The sequence below is a fragment of the Poecilia mexicana genome, unplaced genomic scaffold, assembly GCF_051168715.1.
Source record: "Poecilia mexicana isolate PSO_F unplaced genomic scaffold, ASM5116871v1 scaffold_3, whole genome shotgun sequence".
NCBI classification, from domain to species: Eukaryota; Metazoa; Chordata; class Actinopteri; order Cyprinodontiformes; family Poeciliidae; genus Poecilia; species Poecilia mexicana.
Genome location: NW_028263372.1, coordinates 13,166,603 through 13,184,629, shown reverse-complemented (window position 1 = coordinate 13,184,629; position 18,027 = coordinate 13,166,603). Strand labels below are relative to the sequence as shown.

Here is an 18,027-nt window from a genome sequence, read left to right as displayed (position 1 = left end):
GAAACTTTTTTTTTTCTCTCTTTTATGGCGCTGTAATCCTCGGAAAAGATCGATCTGAATCGGTCAGATGTAATAGCAGGAAAATCCTGACAGGTTTGTTGCTTATCTTTAGCATTTTCGGTACCATCATCTGTCATGATGATCTGACAATCTACTGCAGTCAGACTCAACAACAACAACAGCTGGTGACATATATACAGTCGACACCAAAACTATTCATGCTTCTGGTAAATTACGCGTTCGTAAAAACTACACTAAAAATTTGTGTCTTCAAGATTTACGCCAGAAACTGTTGGATCCTACTCAACAAGTGGAATCTCGTTTTGTTGTAACGGTACTAAATTTCACAGATGGCATTTGCACTTGAAAGGAAAACATTTTAGAACATATTTGAATATTTTATTTACAGTTCAGAACACATTTGTCCATGAGTTTAATGCACTTTATGTTTTAATCAAACATATGAATTCTAGCCATCCAGACATGAAAACCGATATTTTACAAGCACACACATTTGTATGTGCAGTCGTTGATGCTTGCAACCTCCTGGGATTGCATGATTTTAAATATGACCGTGACATGGCAGTGGAAATGTATTATGCTTCATTCTTTGCAGATCCAATAAATCTCTAAAAATAGCCAGATCCTTAAATCATTTCCTGTGAATGTGGATTTAATTTTTACAGGAAAAAAGGGATGAGTTGTAGCTAGTAGTAGACCTCTCTGATCTTTGCCTGCAGTGCGTCACATGTTTTCTTGGCATCTCCCAGCAACATTGATGTATTGGGTTTGTAGAAAATGGGGTTGTCCACCGCCGCGTAACCCACTCCCAGTGTACGCTTCATCACTATGACCTGTAGGGAAAACATACATCAAGTCAGTTATATAGGCAAGACGCTATATATACATCCAGTTAGAGTTTATAGAATATTCTCAAACATACCTGTTTGGACTTCCACACTTCCAGCACAGGCATGCCGGCAATTATAGAATTGGGATCTTCTTGTGCAGCAGAATTCACCGTGTCGTTTGCTCCGATGACCAGCGTCAAGTCCGTCTCTACGGGTCACCGACATTCACACTTTTAGCCACGAGACAGATAAAGGATAAAGGATAACGCTCCACTCCCCGCCTCACTCTGTCATAAACAAGAACCATGTGTACTAGACGGCGTGCTGGTTGCTAAGAAAACACCAACGGTTGTCCGAATAACATGGCATGTCTGAATATTAACACACACATGCGTGGCAGCTGCAAGTGTAAATGGAAATGTGGACGTGTTTAATACACAAAGGCTGATATTGTAATTTTATCCTATACTGTCCTGCCAAAGTGATAACCGTGCCTCAATAAATACTACGTTTCTGTATTCGCAATTTATTTTTAAAAGAGTTTGCCTGGAAAGTCGTCATTGATCTCATCCATCTCCAGGACCACGTCATAGGGGACGCCGGCTTCAGCCAGGAGAACGTTGAGCTGGCCGGGCATGCGACCAGCCACGGGGTGGATACCAAACCTGTCAGAGACACGCAGATCGAAAGTGATTTGCTCTGATCAATCATCCTCCTGCTTTTTCTGAGAAGAATAATTTTTAAAAAAGCCCTTGTCTCTTTCAAATGAGTACATGTGGCCCTAAAGAAATATATGGTCACACGCATTTTGCAAACATGCAAAGCCATGCATCATTTGTTTATATTTTCTCTTCTTCCATTATCTTGTCATCTATGTTTGCCATTTTTAGTGCAAATATCTGCTATGCAACCTGCTATCGTTGTCAAAAAACTTGAGTAAACACATAGAATCCAATTGGACGTGTTTTTTTGTTTCTAGATGTGTACAGATGGAAAGGTGCCTACTACAAGCTGTTAACTTTAGAAGACTGAATAGATTTGCATGCTGCACTTTCTTGTAAAAAAAGAAAAAAAAACATACATAGCTGTCCTTCGCTGTCACAGTTAATGCACTGCTTTTACTAATCTATCACATCAAATTCCAATAAAATGTTGGTATGTGAAATCTAAATAACCTTGAAAACCTCTGACACCAAGATCACTTTGAAAGATTGGAGGAAAGTTTGACTCCTCGGACAAGCAGTAACAAGCTGTCACTAAATTTTGATTAAAACCAAAATAATGTTATTTGGAAACTCCAGAGCAAGTACAGAGAAATAAAATACAGATAAATGAAGTAAACATTGAAAGGATCCAGGAACACACATTTCTGAGAGCTTTTGTTGATGAAACGGTCACTTGGAGAGCGAATGATAGATATATACAGAATAAAGTATCAAAGAGCGTTTTTATACTAACTAAAGCCAAGAAGTTGGTTAAACAGAAAACACTGCACATTCTTTACTGTCCCCTGGTTTTACTCTAGCTCAGTTATTGCGTAGACATAAAATTACCTTGCAGCCATTAGCTAAACTGTGGGCGGGGGAGAAAGCAACTAGAATTTTCATACAGGATAACACAAACTTATTTCTAAATTATAAAACTTACTGACTTTATAAATTATAAAGAGTGTGTGTATCTTATTTAAGGCCCAAAATAAGCCAGACAATATTCAAGAACTTGGGGGTGAGAGGCAACAGTACAAAAAACGGTACAAAATTACTCACCTGACAGTCTTGCCTTGTTCTCTTAACATCTTCACCATGTCTGCTATCGGGTACTGGGCTTTGGCTGCACACAAACCCCAGCCTAAACAGGAAAAAATGGTTAAAACACAAGTTAGGAAATCACACTCCTACGCTCTATATTACAAGAGCAACATGTCTTAGATCTGGGGTCTTGATACACATCAGCACCATTGTTCATAGCTGAATAGAAACACAACAGTCCAAAATCATCAATCGTGTGTTCTTTATTCATTTTGCTCTCCTCTCCTCTCTGCAGTGTCCTCGTCCTTATTCAAATCCCAGCAGTTCAATAAGTCTGAGATCAATCTCTCTGAGAAACTGCACCGTAATGTATGATGGATACGGGACCCCTGCGTGCAAAGAACCGTTTTGCCTCACCACTGTTTAACCCTGGTGGTCATGTTCCTAACAGAGTTCAGCATAGCCTCTTGTTAAGATTTTCTTCCCTGTTGTTGTTGTTCTGAAGGCAGTCACTCATGACCTGTACGGTAATTCCCCAGACAGCCAGAGCCTTCTGTTTCCTCACTGCCCTCCTTTGTTGTTGACAGCGCATGGAGAAGTCTAGAGCCTGGACCTAATAGTTGCTTCGACTTTTCCCTGTTACTGTAATCAAACCAGCGTGTTGGACCACACATCTGTCCTCGCGTTGGTCCGGGGCCATTAGGCAACAACAGCGAGACGTGTTTCCAAGATTTTCAGAATGGTTGCTCTAGCTCAGGCTGCTTAAACAACAACTTATCTGTCAGATAGATCTGGTTTTTCTTTTGTTAAGAAGAAGAAGAAGAAGAGGAAGAAAAAAACATGATCTGGTAATTATCTCAACAATGATTTTTTTATGTTGGTTGACAGATGATTCCAGGATCGACTGCTAAGTGCACTGCTCCCTCTTGTGGTGCCTGATCTTTTTTTTTGTTGTCTCAAATGAATTAATCACCACCATCAGTCACAGTCGCTGACATTTCCAGAGGATTGCAGGTTTTTTCATCACTCCCGTTTGGATGCATCTTTTGGCAGAGCAGCCAGTCTGAACCTTTATTTTGTCAGGTAAATGGAACAAAAGACAGATGTTATCACAGAGCCAGACTGTCTGAGCAGAGCGGAGAATTCACTCTGTTTGGTCATGATATCATCCCACGCTGCAGCTGTGCCCCACCTGAAGCAAGATCAAAGTTAGATGTTGGTGTTTCCCAAAAGTCTGTCTTTTTTTTTGGAGTCTCTCTCTCTCTCTTTTTTTTTGGGAACGTTGCAATGTGGTTACATCTGTTTTGAGCTAATTTTTCAACAAAAACGTCCAAAAGAAGCAGAAACACTCCCACACCGCGACATGCGATACTTCTGAACTCGTTCAAAAAGAGTTTTATGAATATTTTTGTTTTTGTGCCACATGCTATGACAGTGTTTGATGCTGAGTTTTGGCATTATTTTTAATGTTTGTTCATAAAGTTTGTGTAACAGAGTGTCCACAATCTGTTTAGAAAACAGACAAAATGTTACAGCAGGATAAAATGGCGAGTTATTCCCAGGTTACTCATCAAGAATTGCCTAATTAAAACATGTGTAGCTTTTTTTTATTTGCAGATTTATTGGTATCCAAATCGTTCCATGAGTGGAACTGCGAATTTCTGTATGATCGACTGGAACAAAATGTTTTGTCCCGGTCGCGATTGTAGGCCTTCACCTGTACATAACAGAAAAACAAACTAGCATACAGAGAAAAGATACAATCCCCTCCACAGTTACTCTCACTCCTGTTGAAGATGTGCAGAGATTTAAAAGAAATCATAATATTAATTGCAGTGATGTAATCTTCTACTGATTTTATTCTAGTACAGGGGGGGAACTCCCACAACAGCAAAATTACACAAAAACAACAATATCACACTTAATAATAATTAGTGTGAAATAACTTTAACTGAAGCATTTTTTAATTATAACCTCAAATATTTAATTGAATTTGAACGTATAAAACCTTTTACTTAATATTTAATGAGTTATTGTTTTCCCTGGGGTGTAATGTTTCTTTTAGCCTTTAGCTTGCTGGGCAAAGACTAATGTTTATCCTGCCACCATGAAGAGTGAGGAGGCAGTGAAATGTAAACATTTTACTGTAAGGGAACTGCAGCAAAGAGTGGCATCTGGGGTCTCCAAGTCTCCATGACAACCATTAGACAGCATCTCTACACACCAACTAGTTGGCAGGAAAAAATATTTTCTGTCCTACCATCACAAAGGAAAAAATTGAGGTTGAACTAACCGGAGCTGTTTGTCTTGTTAGGATGTGATCGAGATTTTCCAAATCATAGGACGAGTATATGAAAGACCCACGAGTACGTACAGAGGAGGATCTGTCATGCTTTGGGCCTTGTTATCCTCCAGCGTGCTGGAGTGCAATACCGGGAGGCTGTGAAGTTGACTGAGAATGGGTAATGACAGTTTTTTCTTTCCTTTTTTAATGTGCAATGATCCAAAACAAAAGGTCAAATCAACGTATAAGTGATATAACAGACACAAAATCAACTTTCTTCGCCTGCCGCCTCAGTTCTTAATACCCTGTAACACCTGCTGTGTGAGCAGGAGAGAGGAGATCATGAGATCATTCAGGAATCTGGATGTTCTGGACAGAATGTGCGAAATGAGAATCGTTGAAAAATCCTTCTCTCTGTTTGATCCAACTTTGTGAAACGGAGAACACTTATTGCTGCTCTAGGGGAGCGGAGAGTACAAAAACAGAAGGGAGGCAATAATTATGAAGTTACTTATTTCGTTAAAAGCAATAATTTCTTAGCACGGGAATTTTCCAATGCACTAAAACTTTTTTTGTTTTTTAAGATTTTCAGTGCGAGATAATAATAGTAATAAATAAAAAAAGCAGGAGTATTTGAATGTTTTTACACATGTAGTGCCAATACTTGAGGATATGAATGTGTTAACTTTGCAACCATGTAGAATCAGAGATGTAAAGAAAAAGAAAAAACTGAGGCTGTAATCATAACACACTGGATAATCAACACTCAGAAATACTGCATGTTTCTTTTTAAAGTCTACCTGGAGTGATGATGACGGTGTTGGCTTCTTTGATTATGTCTATAGTTTGCTCCACATTGACCTCGGTGTGGGTGCCGACGATCTCCATGGGCTTCCCACCTAACGTGGAGGTGGTGCCGTACCCTCCCAGGATCACGTTGGGCAACGAGCGGTTCATGGCCTGGGAGGGAAGGAGGAACTCCATCTCAGATTCTTATCACAAGTGTGGCCCAAGCAAAACGCATCTACTCACCACACACATGATGTACGAAAGGATGGCGCCAGAGGAGCCGATCAGGGCTCCCACAATCGTCATGAGGTTGTTGTCTAGCAAAAAGCCCTCAGCACAGAGCGCCCATCCTGAGTAGCTGTTCAGCACAGTGATGACCACCGGCATGTCTGCCCCACCGATAGCTGCTGTGAGTGTTACACCCTGGAAGAAAGGTGTGCAAAAACGTCTGTGCTACTCAGTTTCGCTACAATGCTCGTTGTAGTTTAAACATACTTGGCATCTAACAAAGTGAAACGACAAATTTCATCAGCTGAAATATAACCGAATCCAGACCGGTTTTTGGAACTTTTTTTTCTTTTTTCTGAAAATGTGTTTCCTCAAAACCGAATCTTTGCTGCCTCATCTGTTTGCTGCTCAGATGTTGCTGTAAAATCTCACCATGACAGCTGAAAGCCCAGACACCCCCATCAGGCAGCCCATCCCGGTGCCGTAGCTGGAGCTGAGCATAAAGGGCACCATGCCTCCCATGGACGCCGCCATCAGACCGGCGTTCAACATGTGTCGACCAGGCAACAGCAGGGGGGCGGAGTCCAGGAGGCCTACAGGCAAAGTGCAATTATTTTCAAAAGCCAGAAATGATTGTCAATCGTTTGTAGGGATAATTGACAACATAAAACACAGAGCGCAATTAGTTTCAAGCGCCCCTTTGGAGATCCAGATGTCTCTGCGGAGGAATCTATTACAATCTGTTACAAGACAACAACTAATCCTGCAAGCAGAGCCACTGCCCTGTGGTCAACAAATCACATCTTACCAGAATGTTTCTCATGTGTTCCCCTTGATCAGTTCACACAACAGTTTAAATAAAAGACTGCTGATAACTGCACGCAAAGCCCCAACCCTGACCTGGACTCCATAGAGGATTTGGCTTTAACCACCAGGAGACAGTCAGTGCAAGTGGATACATGAAGCTCTGTGTGTTTCGGTGCCTTGTAAAGGTATTCGATTAAACTTTTTCATCTTTTGTTAGTTTACAGCTGCAAACTGGTGTTTAGAGGGAACAATGTGACAGACCAATACAAAGTGGAACATAACTGAATTATTTTTGCAAGGCATTGTATCTCGCTAGTAGACCAGAACTTCGGTTTTGGTGTTTCATAAACTTCTAAGCTTGAGACCCACAATAACAAAGGTCATCATGGCAAAAACCATCCCTAAAAACATTATTTATAATGTAAAAACATTATTTATAATGTTTTTAATGTAATTACTGGTTAAATAATGTGCGGTTTAAATTTAACCTAAGGTCTGAAGGCAAGCTCAGGACCCCCCACAAAGTGTTTCTCAACCCAAAAGGTCTCCGATGCATTTGAATCTTGGAAAAGCTGAACGCAGTTTTGGTCAGCGGCTCCAACCTTGCAGCTTTCCGTAGGCCACCAGAGATCCGCTGAAGGTGACGCCTCCAATGTAGGTACCCAGGTAGGCCACGGTCTTCAGGACACCGGCTGCAGGGTGAGTTTCCAGGTGAGGGAACTCGATCATGTACTCGGCGACGCAGGTGAGGACAGCCGCGAGTCCCACCAGGCTGTGGAAGGCTGCCACCAGCTGTGGCAAGTCCGTGATTTCAATACGCTTGGCGATGGTGAGGCCTGCGGTCGAGATGTGACATCAGTAAGTTATTACTGTTATTATTCAAATTATTTGAAAGCGAAAAAGAGCGAAATGTTATCAAGTCAACACCTGTTTTCTGCTACAAAGCCAAATCAAGCAAAGTAGTCGGTTGGGCTTGCTGAAAAGAGATGCAGCTGCAGCACTGATGCATATGCATGTACAGTAAATTAAAGGGGTGGTATTGCTTTCCAGCATGTGGTGCCATTTTAAAGCATAATCAAATAACTATATTACCTTCAGTTGCTATAAAAGTGCTACATATATCAAATATGACTTAAAACAAATTTGACTTGGTAATTGAAATTGGGCCTCTGTCGCTTTAAAAACTCCTGCTCTTTCCAACACTCCGCCTTGAGGAAGTCATCACAACGTCACTCCTCTATTAACCCTTTAATTATGTTTTTCACGAGCTTTACACTGAAAATTGCTATTATCAATAGCTCATATAATACCTTGTTACTTCAAGTATTATTGCATTGAATATCATTACCTGGAAAATCAAGGGAATACCATGATACAATTTCTTTTGATGTTATTTACTATAACATAATGTAAAGCTCAAAGAAAGCCAATTTTACATAACCGCGCCACCTCGAGGATCAGTAATTGTCTTACTCAACACTAAAACTAAAAGATGAAATCTTTCATAAAGACTCAAGTAGAGAATTGCAAAATTAAGATATATACTGATAAATATCCAAACTGTGATTCAGAAACCAATAGCCATTGCTTTCTTTCTTTGTAGGTTAATAGTCTGATCACACAGCATGTTTCTATGTGGTCTAGATAGTGGAGAACAATACAATATTAGACAGTGCTAAAAAGGGAATAATCAGTGCCAGAGAAGGGACTTTCCAGCGTGCAGTGCTGTGTTAGAGCTACAACACAGAGATAGCTTTAAAAACACATACCAAGGGTCCCCCCAGTGGCCATAGCTAACGACATCTGAGACAGCAGCTCTGGCGACGGCTTGAGGGCGCCGATGGTGGCAGCAATGCCCCCTGCTACTCCCATCATGCCCAGGGCGTTCCCCAGTCGAGACGTGTGCTGGGCGGAGAGGCCTGCCAAAGCCCCAACGCAACACAAGCCTGAGCCCAGGTACATCATCTGAGGGAATTAATTAAAGAAACTGAAAAAAAAACTCAGTCAAGTCACACAAAAAAAGCAACAACCAAAATAAGTATATTTATTTCCCTGCAGCTGTGCAAGACTGGTAGATTAGAGACTCTTCCATCACCTGCTCTATGCTGTACCCAGCAGCCAGTGAAGCTCCGTATCCTCCGACAAAAGCAGCCCCCGGCAACAAGTAAAGGTAGTTGTATTCAGGAGGGTCAGTGGGACGCTTGAACATGTCCAGCATTCTCTGGGTGATGAGGAAACCACCTGCACAGGCACAGCAAAAACAAAGCAAAAAAAAAAAAGTAGCACGCACTTAGCAGCACAGCTAATAAATCACGTTCTCCTCTGATGTGTCCGTGATGAGTGTCAGACCGGCAATGTTGATGGATGAAACGAAGGCGGCTGCCAGGGCGAGAGTCTCAGGCAGGCTGGAGGGTGCGAGACCTCCACCCATCAGCACCAGACCTCCTACCGCGGTCAGGCCTGAGAGGCGGAACGGGCAGCATGAGTAACAGCAGCAGAGAGCCACACGAAGCGCCAGACTGTACCCTGACCCCCTGACCTGAGATAGCGTTGGTGACAGACATGAGAGGCGAGTGCAGAGCGGGGGTCACCCCCCACACGGTGTGGTATCCCACAATCCCAGCCAAACCGAACGTTGTGACCATCTGAGTGAAAGCTGCATTAGGGGAGATGATGCCCAGAGCCAGACAGGTGGACACACCTGATGTAAAGACAAACAGCAGAGAAGCACCATTAACATATTAGCATCTTCACAGCATTTTTTTTAAAGCTAGGATCCCTCAAACTGCACTCTTTAGATAGATTTATTACCCAAAATAGAAGAAAGTGTAACTGCTCAGTTACCATGTCATTCATTTTCAATCTTTCTTTGATATATTATCATACTATTCTATAGAGCCACTGAGGTTATAAACATAAACAGCTCTAAAGCACTTATAAAGTGCCTGTAATAAACAACAATACACACGATTAAGAGTCAGGCCTCATCCAGACCAAAAAACATGCATGTTCTGTTCAGTTTTTATAGATATCCCAAGCAACATATATAAAAGCAACAACAAAAAAACATCCACTGCTGGTACAGGACAACTACAAATATCAAGAGAAATAATGGATCATCTCAAATCATAGCACATAATAGACTAAATTAACAAGAATATAAAATGTGTTTTATTTAAAAAAAAACAACAACTAAAAAGTGGTCTCGTCTGGCTATTGCAGTCTAAACCAGGGAGATTAAGGTCAGCAATGGCAGCAGGAATGAAAGAAACCTCTGATCACACAGAACCTGGTTCTGTGTGATCAGAACCACACCAGGTTCTGATCTTAGAGATCCTGCAGCGGCGGCCAGATGGAAGAAGATGAAACTCGCTCTAAAGTGGATGTTGTGCGTTGTTAACGATCAGTTCTCACACGCTTGGAGTGTATTCTGGAGCCGGGCTTGCTTCACTCCAATTACCTTGCTTGCCACATTAGTGAGCCTCATCAACCAGTTTTTACTAGACGAGGTAAGGAAACCAAACAAAGCCACGCAACAATAAAAATAGAACAGAATCAATAAAACACTGATAAAATAGAGTCACTAATAAATTACAAACTTTAAAAGAGCCCAGTTTACTTTAGAAAAAAAATAAAATAAAATGAAAAAAGGTGCTGCTGGATCTATTTACACCCTGCATCCGTTTTTGATTAAAAGCCCAGCTTATTATCAATAAGAGTTTATACTCGCTTACGATTTCAGCTTCCAGGTTATGAATCATAGTGATGCTGGACTGGGATTTATGAAGGTCAGTGAACATGTCTTTAGTTTCGGATGCATTAATTGCACCATGCTGTAAAGACCTCGACAACGGCACCTTTCTCAGTTTTACTGTCGTTTAAAAGACTTATAACAGAGTCATCAGCAAATTTCAAAGTGCATCTATTCTGATGTGAGCTCCTGCAGGAACTGCACAAAGAATAAACAGCACCGAAGAAAGTACACCACCCTGCAAACAGGAAGGATAAGTGTGACAGCTCGCCATTAATCTTCACACATTGTGACCGATCTGACAGAAAGTCTAACAACCAACCTACAAGATTTGGATTCAGATGAAACGCTGACAAAAGTTCATTCGCAAGAAGATAGGGCTGGGTAGTATTAAATGCAGATGGAAAATCAACAAACCACAGCCTTGGATGTGGTTTAGGGACATCCAGATGCTCCACTAAAAGGTTTATTAAAAACAGAGTGGCGTCCTGCACACTCCCGCCTGAGGAGCGGACTGAGGAGGACCTAAAGTGGCCAGCTGCCTGTTTCAGATCGCCCTTTTTCATTATCCTCTCAAAGCCTTCATCACCAAGGAGGTGAGGGCTACTGGTCTGAAGACATTGAGGACTTCATGGCATTTGCAACAGGAACAATTGTGGCATGTTTCCACGCTTTACAATCTGCTGCTGAAGAGACTGATTAGAAATCATTTTCAAAATTTCACTAAGTTATAAAGTACAATGCTCTGTCATTTCTGAAAGTGCAAGAACTACAGTAGCTACACTAGGTGTGTTACTGTCTTAGGAGCATGCACGTGGTGCTGACATGGTGGAGGTACAATATAATCATTTTTAAAAATTACATTTGCATACCCTTCCCCTTCTTCTCTGTTTGTGGTGTATTCTGGTACACTATTACAGCACCACATATAGTATTTTTGTGTGGACGAGGTTAATCCTACAAATAATCCCATGTTTCCAATTAACTTTTTAAGTAAATAGAGCAGGAAAAACACAGTTTTCTGAGCAACTTTGTATTTCGTTGTCTCTTAAAGTGAGAAAAAAAAAGTAAGGCTACATTTTTAAATGTTGTATGTAGAGCTATGCTGCATTTCAAACCAAAACTAGAGACATAAAAGGAACACTTGATGATACACTGATAAATATCTTGAGCATATGTGAAAACATGTAAAATATTAACCTTTGTATTTATGTTTGGAGCATAACGTCCTGAACGAATCTCTTCTGTCTGACTGGCGATTCACTCCAATGACTCCAGTGGCAGAACAGAAAAAATATGCAAAAAGGACAAATGCCGTCGTACTCATGCCAAGTGGCTAGTTCTGCACGCCTCCAACAAAAAGACTGACAAAAACATCCATTTGAGTGGGGATCTAGATTTGTATCGTCAACGATTGTCACTTTGCAATGCATGTTGGGAAGGAAAAGCAGCTCAGCTTCACATTCAAGCACCTAAAATACACACAATGCATGTTTTTTTTTTGTTTTTTTTTTCTTACAGTTTGCTCTAGCAGTGGAAGATAAAGGAATAGGCAGAGACTCAGACATTTGAACAATTTTCTTCTGCGTTCAACCTTTCCTCGAGCTTGATCTAATCTGAAGAATGTACCTCAGAATCCAGTGGAGCTAAGACATCCACAACAAAATCTATAGATGAATATTTCCCCCCTGAATCTGATGCTTTGTGTCTGACCTGCAGTGTAGACGCCGGCAGAGGTCAACGTGCGGTTAAAAGGGGAAACTGTTGCAGCTTTTTCGGCCTCCAATTCTGCCACGGTTTTCTGTTTCACGGGGGCCGGCGGGGTCGTTTTAGGCAGTGGAGACGGGAACATGTTGTGACCTTCCTGTTCAGGCAGAGAAAAAAAAAACACACACACACACACAAATATACCCTAGTGAGCACTAGTAAAAGATCCATGAGGTCTACATGTTAGACAGAGAATTGAATATTTGTGAAATTTGCATTTTGGAACATCTGGACTGGATGCTGGCAGTCCTGCAGCAGGAGATTACACTAAGCAAACAGTACTCATCGACCAGTTAGCAAGGGTTTTGCAGATGAATTTACTTTAGAAAGACTTGAATCCTGAGTCGGTCCACCAGCAGTAAGTCGATATGCCCTACCGAACTCGCATGATTTCACTGCCGTAGACATTGTGTCCAAACCAAAATTCCTGGAAATGTTTCCAGTTTGAACCTTACCCAGCTGGAACTGGGTATTTTTTTTTTTTTTTTTTTGTGGGGGCGGGGGGAGCTTGGAGCTTGACTTGACAAGATGTGATAGCTCATGCTGAGAGAGAGTGGAGGCCGCCAGCAGAGACTTTTACAGCAAATCAAAACCAACCTTCATCACAAGAGTCCCACGGATGACATGGTCGATTGTTCCATAGTCAAATTCCTCGTGGGGCTCGTAGTGGAAGTAATCCTTGTCTGGACTGATGGCTTTCAGCAGCTTCAGGACGTTATTGGAGTACAGAGTGCTGGCCTGTGTGGGCATGCGGCTGGGCAGGTCGGTGTAGCCTATGTGAGTGACTCCCTGGTTGGAACAGAAAACGTTCTTGATCTGTGAATTTTCCTCTGGGGTGAACAGGCAGGGGAACATTTTTATTGCTGTACTTTAAGACGCAGACAGAAAGCTGACCTTGTAGACGTACAGATCTCCTGGCTTGGTGGTCTCGATGTTTCCTCCGGTTTCTGCAGCCAGGTCCACTACCACAGAGCCATCCCGCATTGACTCGACAAACTCCTTCTTAATTAACACGGGAGCCTTTTTTCCTGCACGATCGGAGACAAAAAGAAAAATGATAAACTAAACTGAATTTGAACCAAACTATTTTATGCTAATCTGGACTAAACTGAAAGTTTTGGACTTGAAATGAAATGGGCTGACACAGTTAGTTCCCATTTTTGAAGCAGAACCCCCAAAAAAGAATATCAAAATAAGGACTTTTGACAAATAAAGGCATCTGTTGGAATGGCCAAGTCATAGTCCAGGCACTAAATCCACCCAAGAAATTCTTGTAAGTCCTTGAATATGACTGTGAATGCTTTTTATCCAGTAAGACTGACGTTAGAGATATTCTCCAAAGGAAAAAGCCTAAATATTCAGTCCAATATGTGCAAAGCCAGTGGAGACAAACTGTACCCTGCAGCTGTAAATATGGTGAAAGGTAATTCTCCAAAGAACTGACTTGGGTGGTCAAGCACAAATGCAGGCCACATATTTTAGATTTTGATTTGCAGAAAAGTTTAATAAATATGTATCCTTTTTCTTTCAAGAGATACACATCCTTTTGCAGCGTACTGTAAATACCTCTTTCGACATACTTTTCACCAGTAAGCATCAGAGCTGAGTGTGTTATCTCTGAGTGGAGCCTTGCGAGTTGTTTATTAGCAAATTAGTTCATCCATCTTCCTGACGTGCAGAGCCCTGTAATCCATCTTGCAAAGTTTTGCTCAGGCAGGAGCTTTTGCACGGATGTTGGGGACCCTCCAAAGACTGAATAAACTTCAAGTCAGTTAACATGTTTGGATAAAACCGTGTGGAAATAAAGCCTTAGATCAGCATGTTAGCCTTGAAATCCATCAACAAAATCAGCAATGACTTGAGCTTTTAAAGTCTTGTCTTGCAACTCATTTCCTTTTTTTTTCTTCTTCTTCTTCGACAATCGACTTAAAAAAAAACACACTAGATGTATGCACGCTTCCAAATAAGAAACAGTAGGCCATTTATCTTAACTTTAAACACTCGAACATAAAGAGAAATGGTTGAAGGTTTCATTGTTTCCGACCTGGAATCAGGGCAGTGCTGATGACGATGTCGACATCTTTACACTGCTTGGCGAACAGGGCCATCTCAGCCTCAATGAACTCCTTTGACATCTCCTTGGCGTAACCTCCGACCCCTTCGCCAGACTCTTTGATCTCTACTTCCAAAGGCTCTGCCCCAAATGACTTGAACTGCTCAAGTGCTGCTGGCCTGACAGGAAACAAACAGTCAGCTTTTCGTCAAGATCACGAACCATCATCGCCGAGTCTGGCGGTCTGAAACACGAGGCGTCCTTTTCCTTTCATCTCATACCTGGTGTCAAAGCCTCTCACTATGGCTCCCATCGACTTGGCTGCCCCTGCTGCTGCTAAGCCAGCCACCCCGCCTCCAATAACCAGGACCTGAGAGCAGCAGAAACATCAAGAGAAGAATCAGTTCGCAGTTTTTAATGTGTACGTGAAAAGAAAACGCCCAAAGGTGGACAGAAGCCTCTCAATTCAGAAAAAAATAAATAAATAAACGTTCAGCTGAAGGTTACCTTAGCTGGAGGGACTTTTCCTGCAGCTGTGATTTGACCAGTGAAGAACCGGCCAAAGTGGTTGGCAGCCAGAACCACAGCTTTGTATCTGCCAAAATAACACATTTAACAAAACCACATTCTTTGTTGTTTTCTTATGTTTACAGTATATGACAGAAAGTGTGAGTCTATTCCTATTGATTTCTAATATGATATGACACAGTGTCTAATTTAATGCTTTTGCAATTATCTTTTGCAGGTCATGTAAATTTGCTGTCAAAATACATCAAACCTAAAGCTGCAGAATTAAAATAAGTAATAACAATATTGACTTCTGTGTATTCAGAATTAGGCAGTTTATTTTAGGCTTGATTTTAAAAAAAGTGCACCGTTTTCATTTATTAGGGTGCCTCTTTACGTAAACTGATTATAATTGGAATGCTTTCTGTTTTTATGAAAACAAAAGCAACTTTCAGAGTGTCCATATCTGTTGATATTTATATTTGCACTGCCACCGCTGAGCACAGGTCTTACAACTAAGATAAAGGTTGTATATATTGGTGTTCATAGAACTTCTTAACTACTTCTGTGCCAAACTTTAACAACTCATTATAATGAAAATAAAAACATTTGCAATAAACTGGTCGTCATTTCATAACAACACATGTCCAGCTGGCTGAAGGGATTAGTTAGTTGTATCTCAGGGTGTTAAGATGAAATGTATAAAATAAGTTGCTCTTATTTTTACATTTATTTACTCTCAATCAGTGAATATTTATCAAGTTCAGATGGATGAATGGATGCTCTCATCTGAGCACATGACACACATCATCAGGCAGCGATACCAGCTGTCTAGCAACAGTGTTATTACCTCTTATCTGTGTGTTTGTCTGTACATACGTGAATCTCCGTGATTATCTAGATATTTCTTTACCCAGCGATGTTGGCCATGGAGCTGAGAGCGTCGTATCCCTGGGCGATGGTAACTCTGGGCACCTGGTCCATGGCCAGCACGGTGCTCTGCCTCTCTGACAGCTTCTTCATCAGGTCTGGATTCTGTGCCGGATAAATGAAGCTCACCAAGGTGGACTTGGGTTTCAGGAGGTCTGCTTCGCTTAAGCTGGGAGCTCGAACCTGGGAAAGAACGGGAATAAATGAGAGGCAGTGTAGATTATAGCCTTTCAGACAGCTAAGGGACGATGTTGAGAGGAACAGAAGGGACGTGCGAAACCTTGAGGACCAAATCTGAGCCGAGAGCTCCCTTGACGTCGGTGATGGTGGCTCCTGCGTCCTTGTACTGCTGGTCAGAGAACTTGGCTTCATCTCCGGCTCCGCTCTCCACCTGCACCTTGAAGCCCTGCTTGACCAGAGCCTGAACCCCGGCGGGCGACAACGCCACCCGACGTTCATTCAAAACAGTTTCTTTAGGAACACCGACCACTAAATCTTTGTAGAGCACACCTAAGTGAACACACAGCGAGTGACAGTTAGGCCCGCCTTCCTTCAGAGGATCTCAGAGAGCATTTTCAGATGAATATTTAAAGTTGTGATCCTAATATTACGAGTTTGCACGCTCTGGCTTTAGAGAGCGAGCGTGAGCCTGCAGCTGACATTGTGTGGCCGGGGAACAATATCATGTTGCACATTTCTTTGTCCATACATGGCTTGGTGACCTCGCCGCCATGGTGACATAAGTAGCAGGTGATTGGCTCTGATCCACTATGCTCGCAGAGAGGCCTCCGCTCCCACAGAGACACTCAGAATTTCAACTTTATAGCTTTCAGTAACCCCTAAAACCACCACAAACACTCTCTGGTGTCTCCACAGTGACGTTACAGCAAAACACACGCATCCCTCCAGGAAACCTGTCAGGCAGCAGTGAGGATTCAACATGTCACCTTTAACTGACCTACATGTTAGCAGCGGCCCACAAGTCAGCGAGTGAAACAACTGCCTGCTTTCCCTATTTTGGGAACATCTCAGCTAACCTTCTGAAAGCATTTTATGATCTAAGGAGTTTTCCACTTCTCTGGGCCACAAAAAGGCAACTTTGATCTTTGAAGCCCTAAACTGGAGATGGAAAAAAAATGTAAATCAAGAGAGACTGTGTCTAAGCAGTATAGTTCCTACCTCTGGAAGCCTTTTGGTCCCATAATACAGGAAAAGTCCTAAAATGCCTCCTCCCAAGTATTTTCTGATGACCCTTCCTCTGGGACAAAACCAGGCAGGAGCTGGAGAAGCAGCGCAGGAGAGTTGACATGGCTCCCTCGAACATGCTCACACAGAACAAAGCATATAGATTGTTCTGTGTTAAGGCTGTTTCTTCATTTGCTGTCAGACACCAGAGGACATCTTGATTCCCTCCAGAAGGTCCTGATTCCCCCAGTTACACACTCAGCCAGTCTGTGCTGCGAGGCCTACAGACAGCAGAGTGACATTTCAACTCTGCAGGACACAACACACACACATTCACGCACTCACGCGCTCTCTCTCTCAAGGCCTAGGGTTGATTACATGCAACGTTCCAGTTCGCGAGATCTGGAATTGTGACGACAGAGAGACGCAAAGGCTCAGTGGGGTCACAGAGACAGTTGAGTAAAAACGCATGACTCCATTCACAATTTCAAATGGGAAAATGACGTTCTGATATTTTAGAACAATGTGTAACTCAATGTGGGGATTGAACTTGTTCTGAGAACAGCTTTCCTCAACAAAGCAATGCAAAGTTTTCACTTTGTCAGTCATTGAATTAAACTATCATTTGGTTTCTGAAAATGAGAAATGAGAAGGTGGATCAATCTTCTCAGGTTTGCCTCCTATTAGATCTGGCAAATGGCTCCAGTGTCCCTCAACGGCAGCTTTGCTTGAAAGACCCGTAATTCCTCCTGATGACCTTTTATCAGTATCACTACTATTCTGTTTAGATGTAAGATACATATTTAGAAATAAGAAGCAACAATATTACATCTGACCACTCATGTAGTGTATAAAACTCCTTGTTTTATCCAGCTACAAATTAAAAGATGGCTCAACAGGTTAGAAATCCAATAAAATCATCATCAGTTAACATCATAAGTCATTAATAATTATAAAGTTAACATGCCTCCTCTAAATTTGATATAGAATGTGATATTAGCTTTACATTTCAAAGTTCAGCACACAATTATCGAGATTCAGTGTATTTTATTTTTTGTGCACTAGATGGCAGCAGAGTACCAGAGAAAGAAACGTGTACTCAGAATGTGTTGGACTACTATGACTTT

At 41.8% G+C, this 18,027-nt stretch overlaps 1 protein-coding gene across 1 annotated transcript; it reads right to left on the bottom strand.

Moving 5' to 3' along the window:
• Positions 1–385: 385 nt before the first annotated feature.
• nnt2 (nicotinamide nucleotide transhydrogenase 2) lies at positions 386–17,235 on the bottom strand. The gene is made up of 21 exons (XM_014998633.2): positions 16,895–17,235; positions 15,996–16,225; positions 15,699–15,898; positions 14,786–14,873; positions 14,560–14,648; positions 14,270–14,457; positions 13,120–13,253; positions 12,823–13,014; positions 12,172–12,322; positions 9,247–9,408; positions 9,057–9,167; positions 8,803–8,948; positions 8,477–8,672; positions 7,310–7,543; positions 6,333–6,493; positions 5,916–6,095; positions 5,684–5,843; positions 2,618–2,699; positions 1,398–1,516; positions 944–1,059; positions 386–854 (listed from the first exon to the last, which is right to left on the bottom strand). Exons 1-21 carry the CDS (start codon positions 17,037–17,039, stop codon positions 708–710), a joined length of 3,231 nt encoding a protein of 1,076 aa, XP_014854119.2. The 5' UTR covers positions 17,040–17,235; the 3' UTR covers positions 386–707.
• Positions 17,236–18,027: the final 792 nt, after the last annotated feature.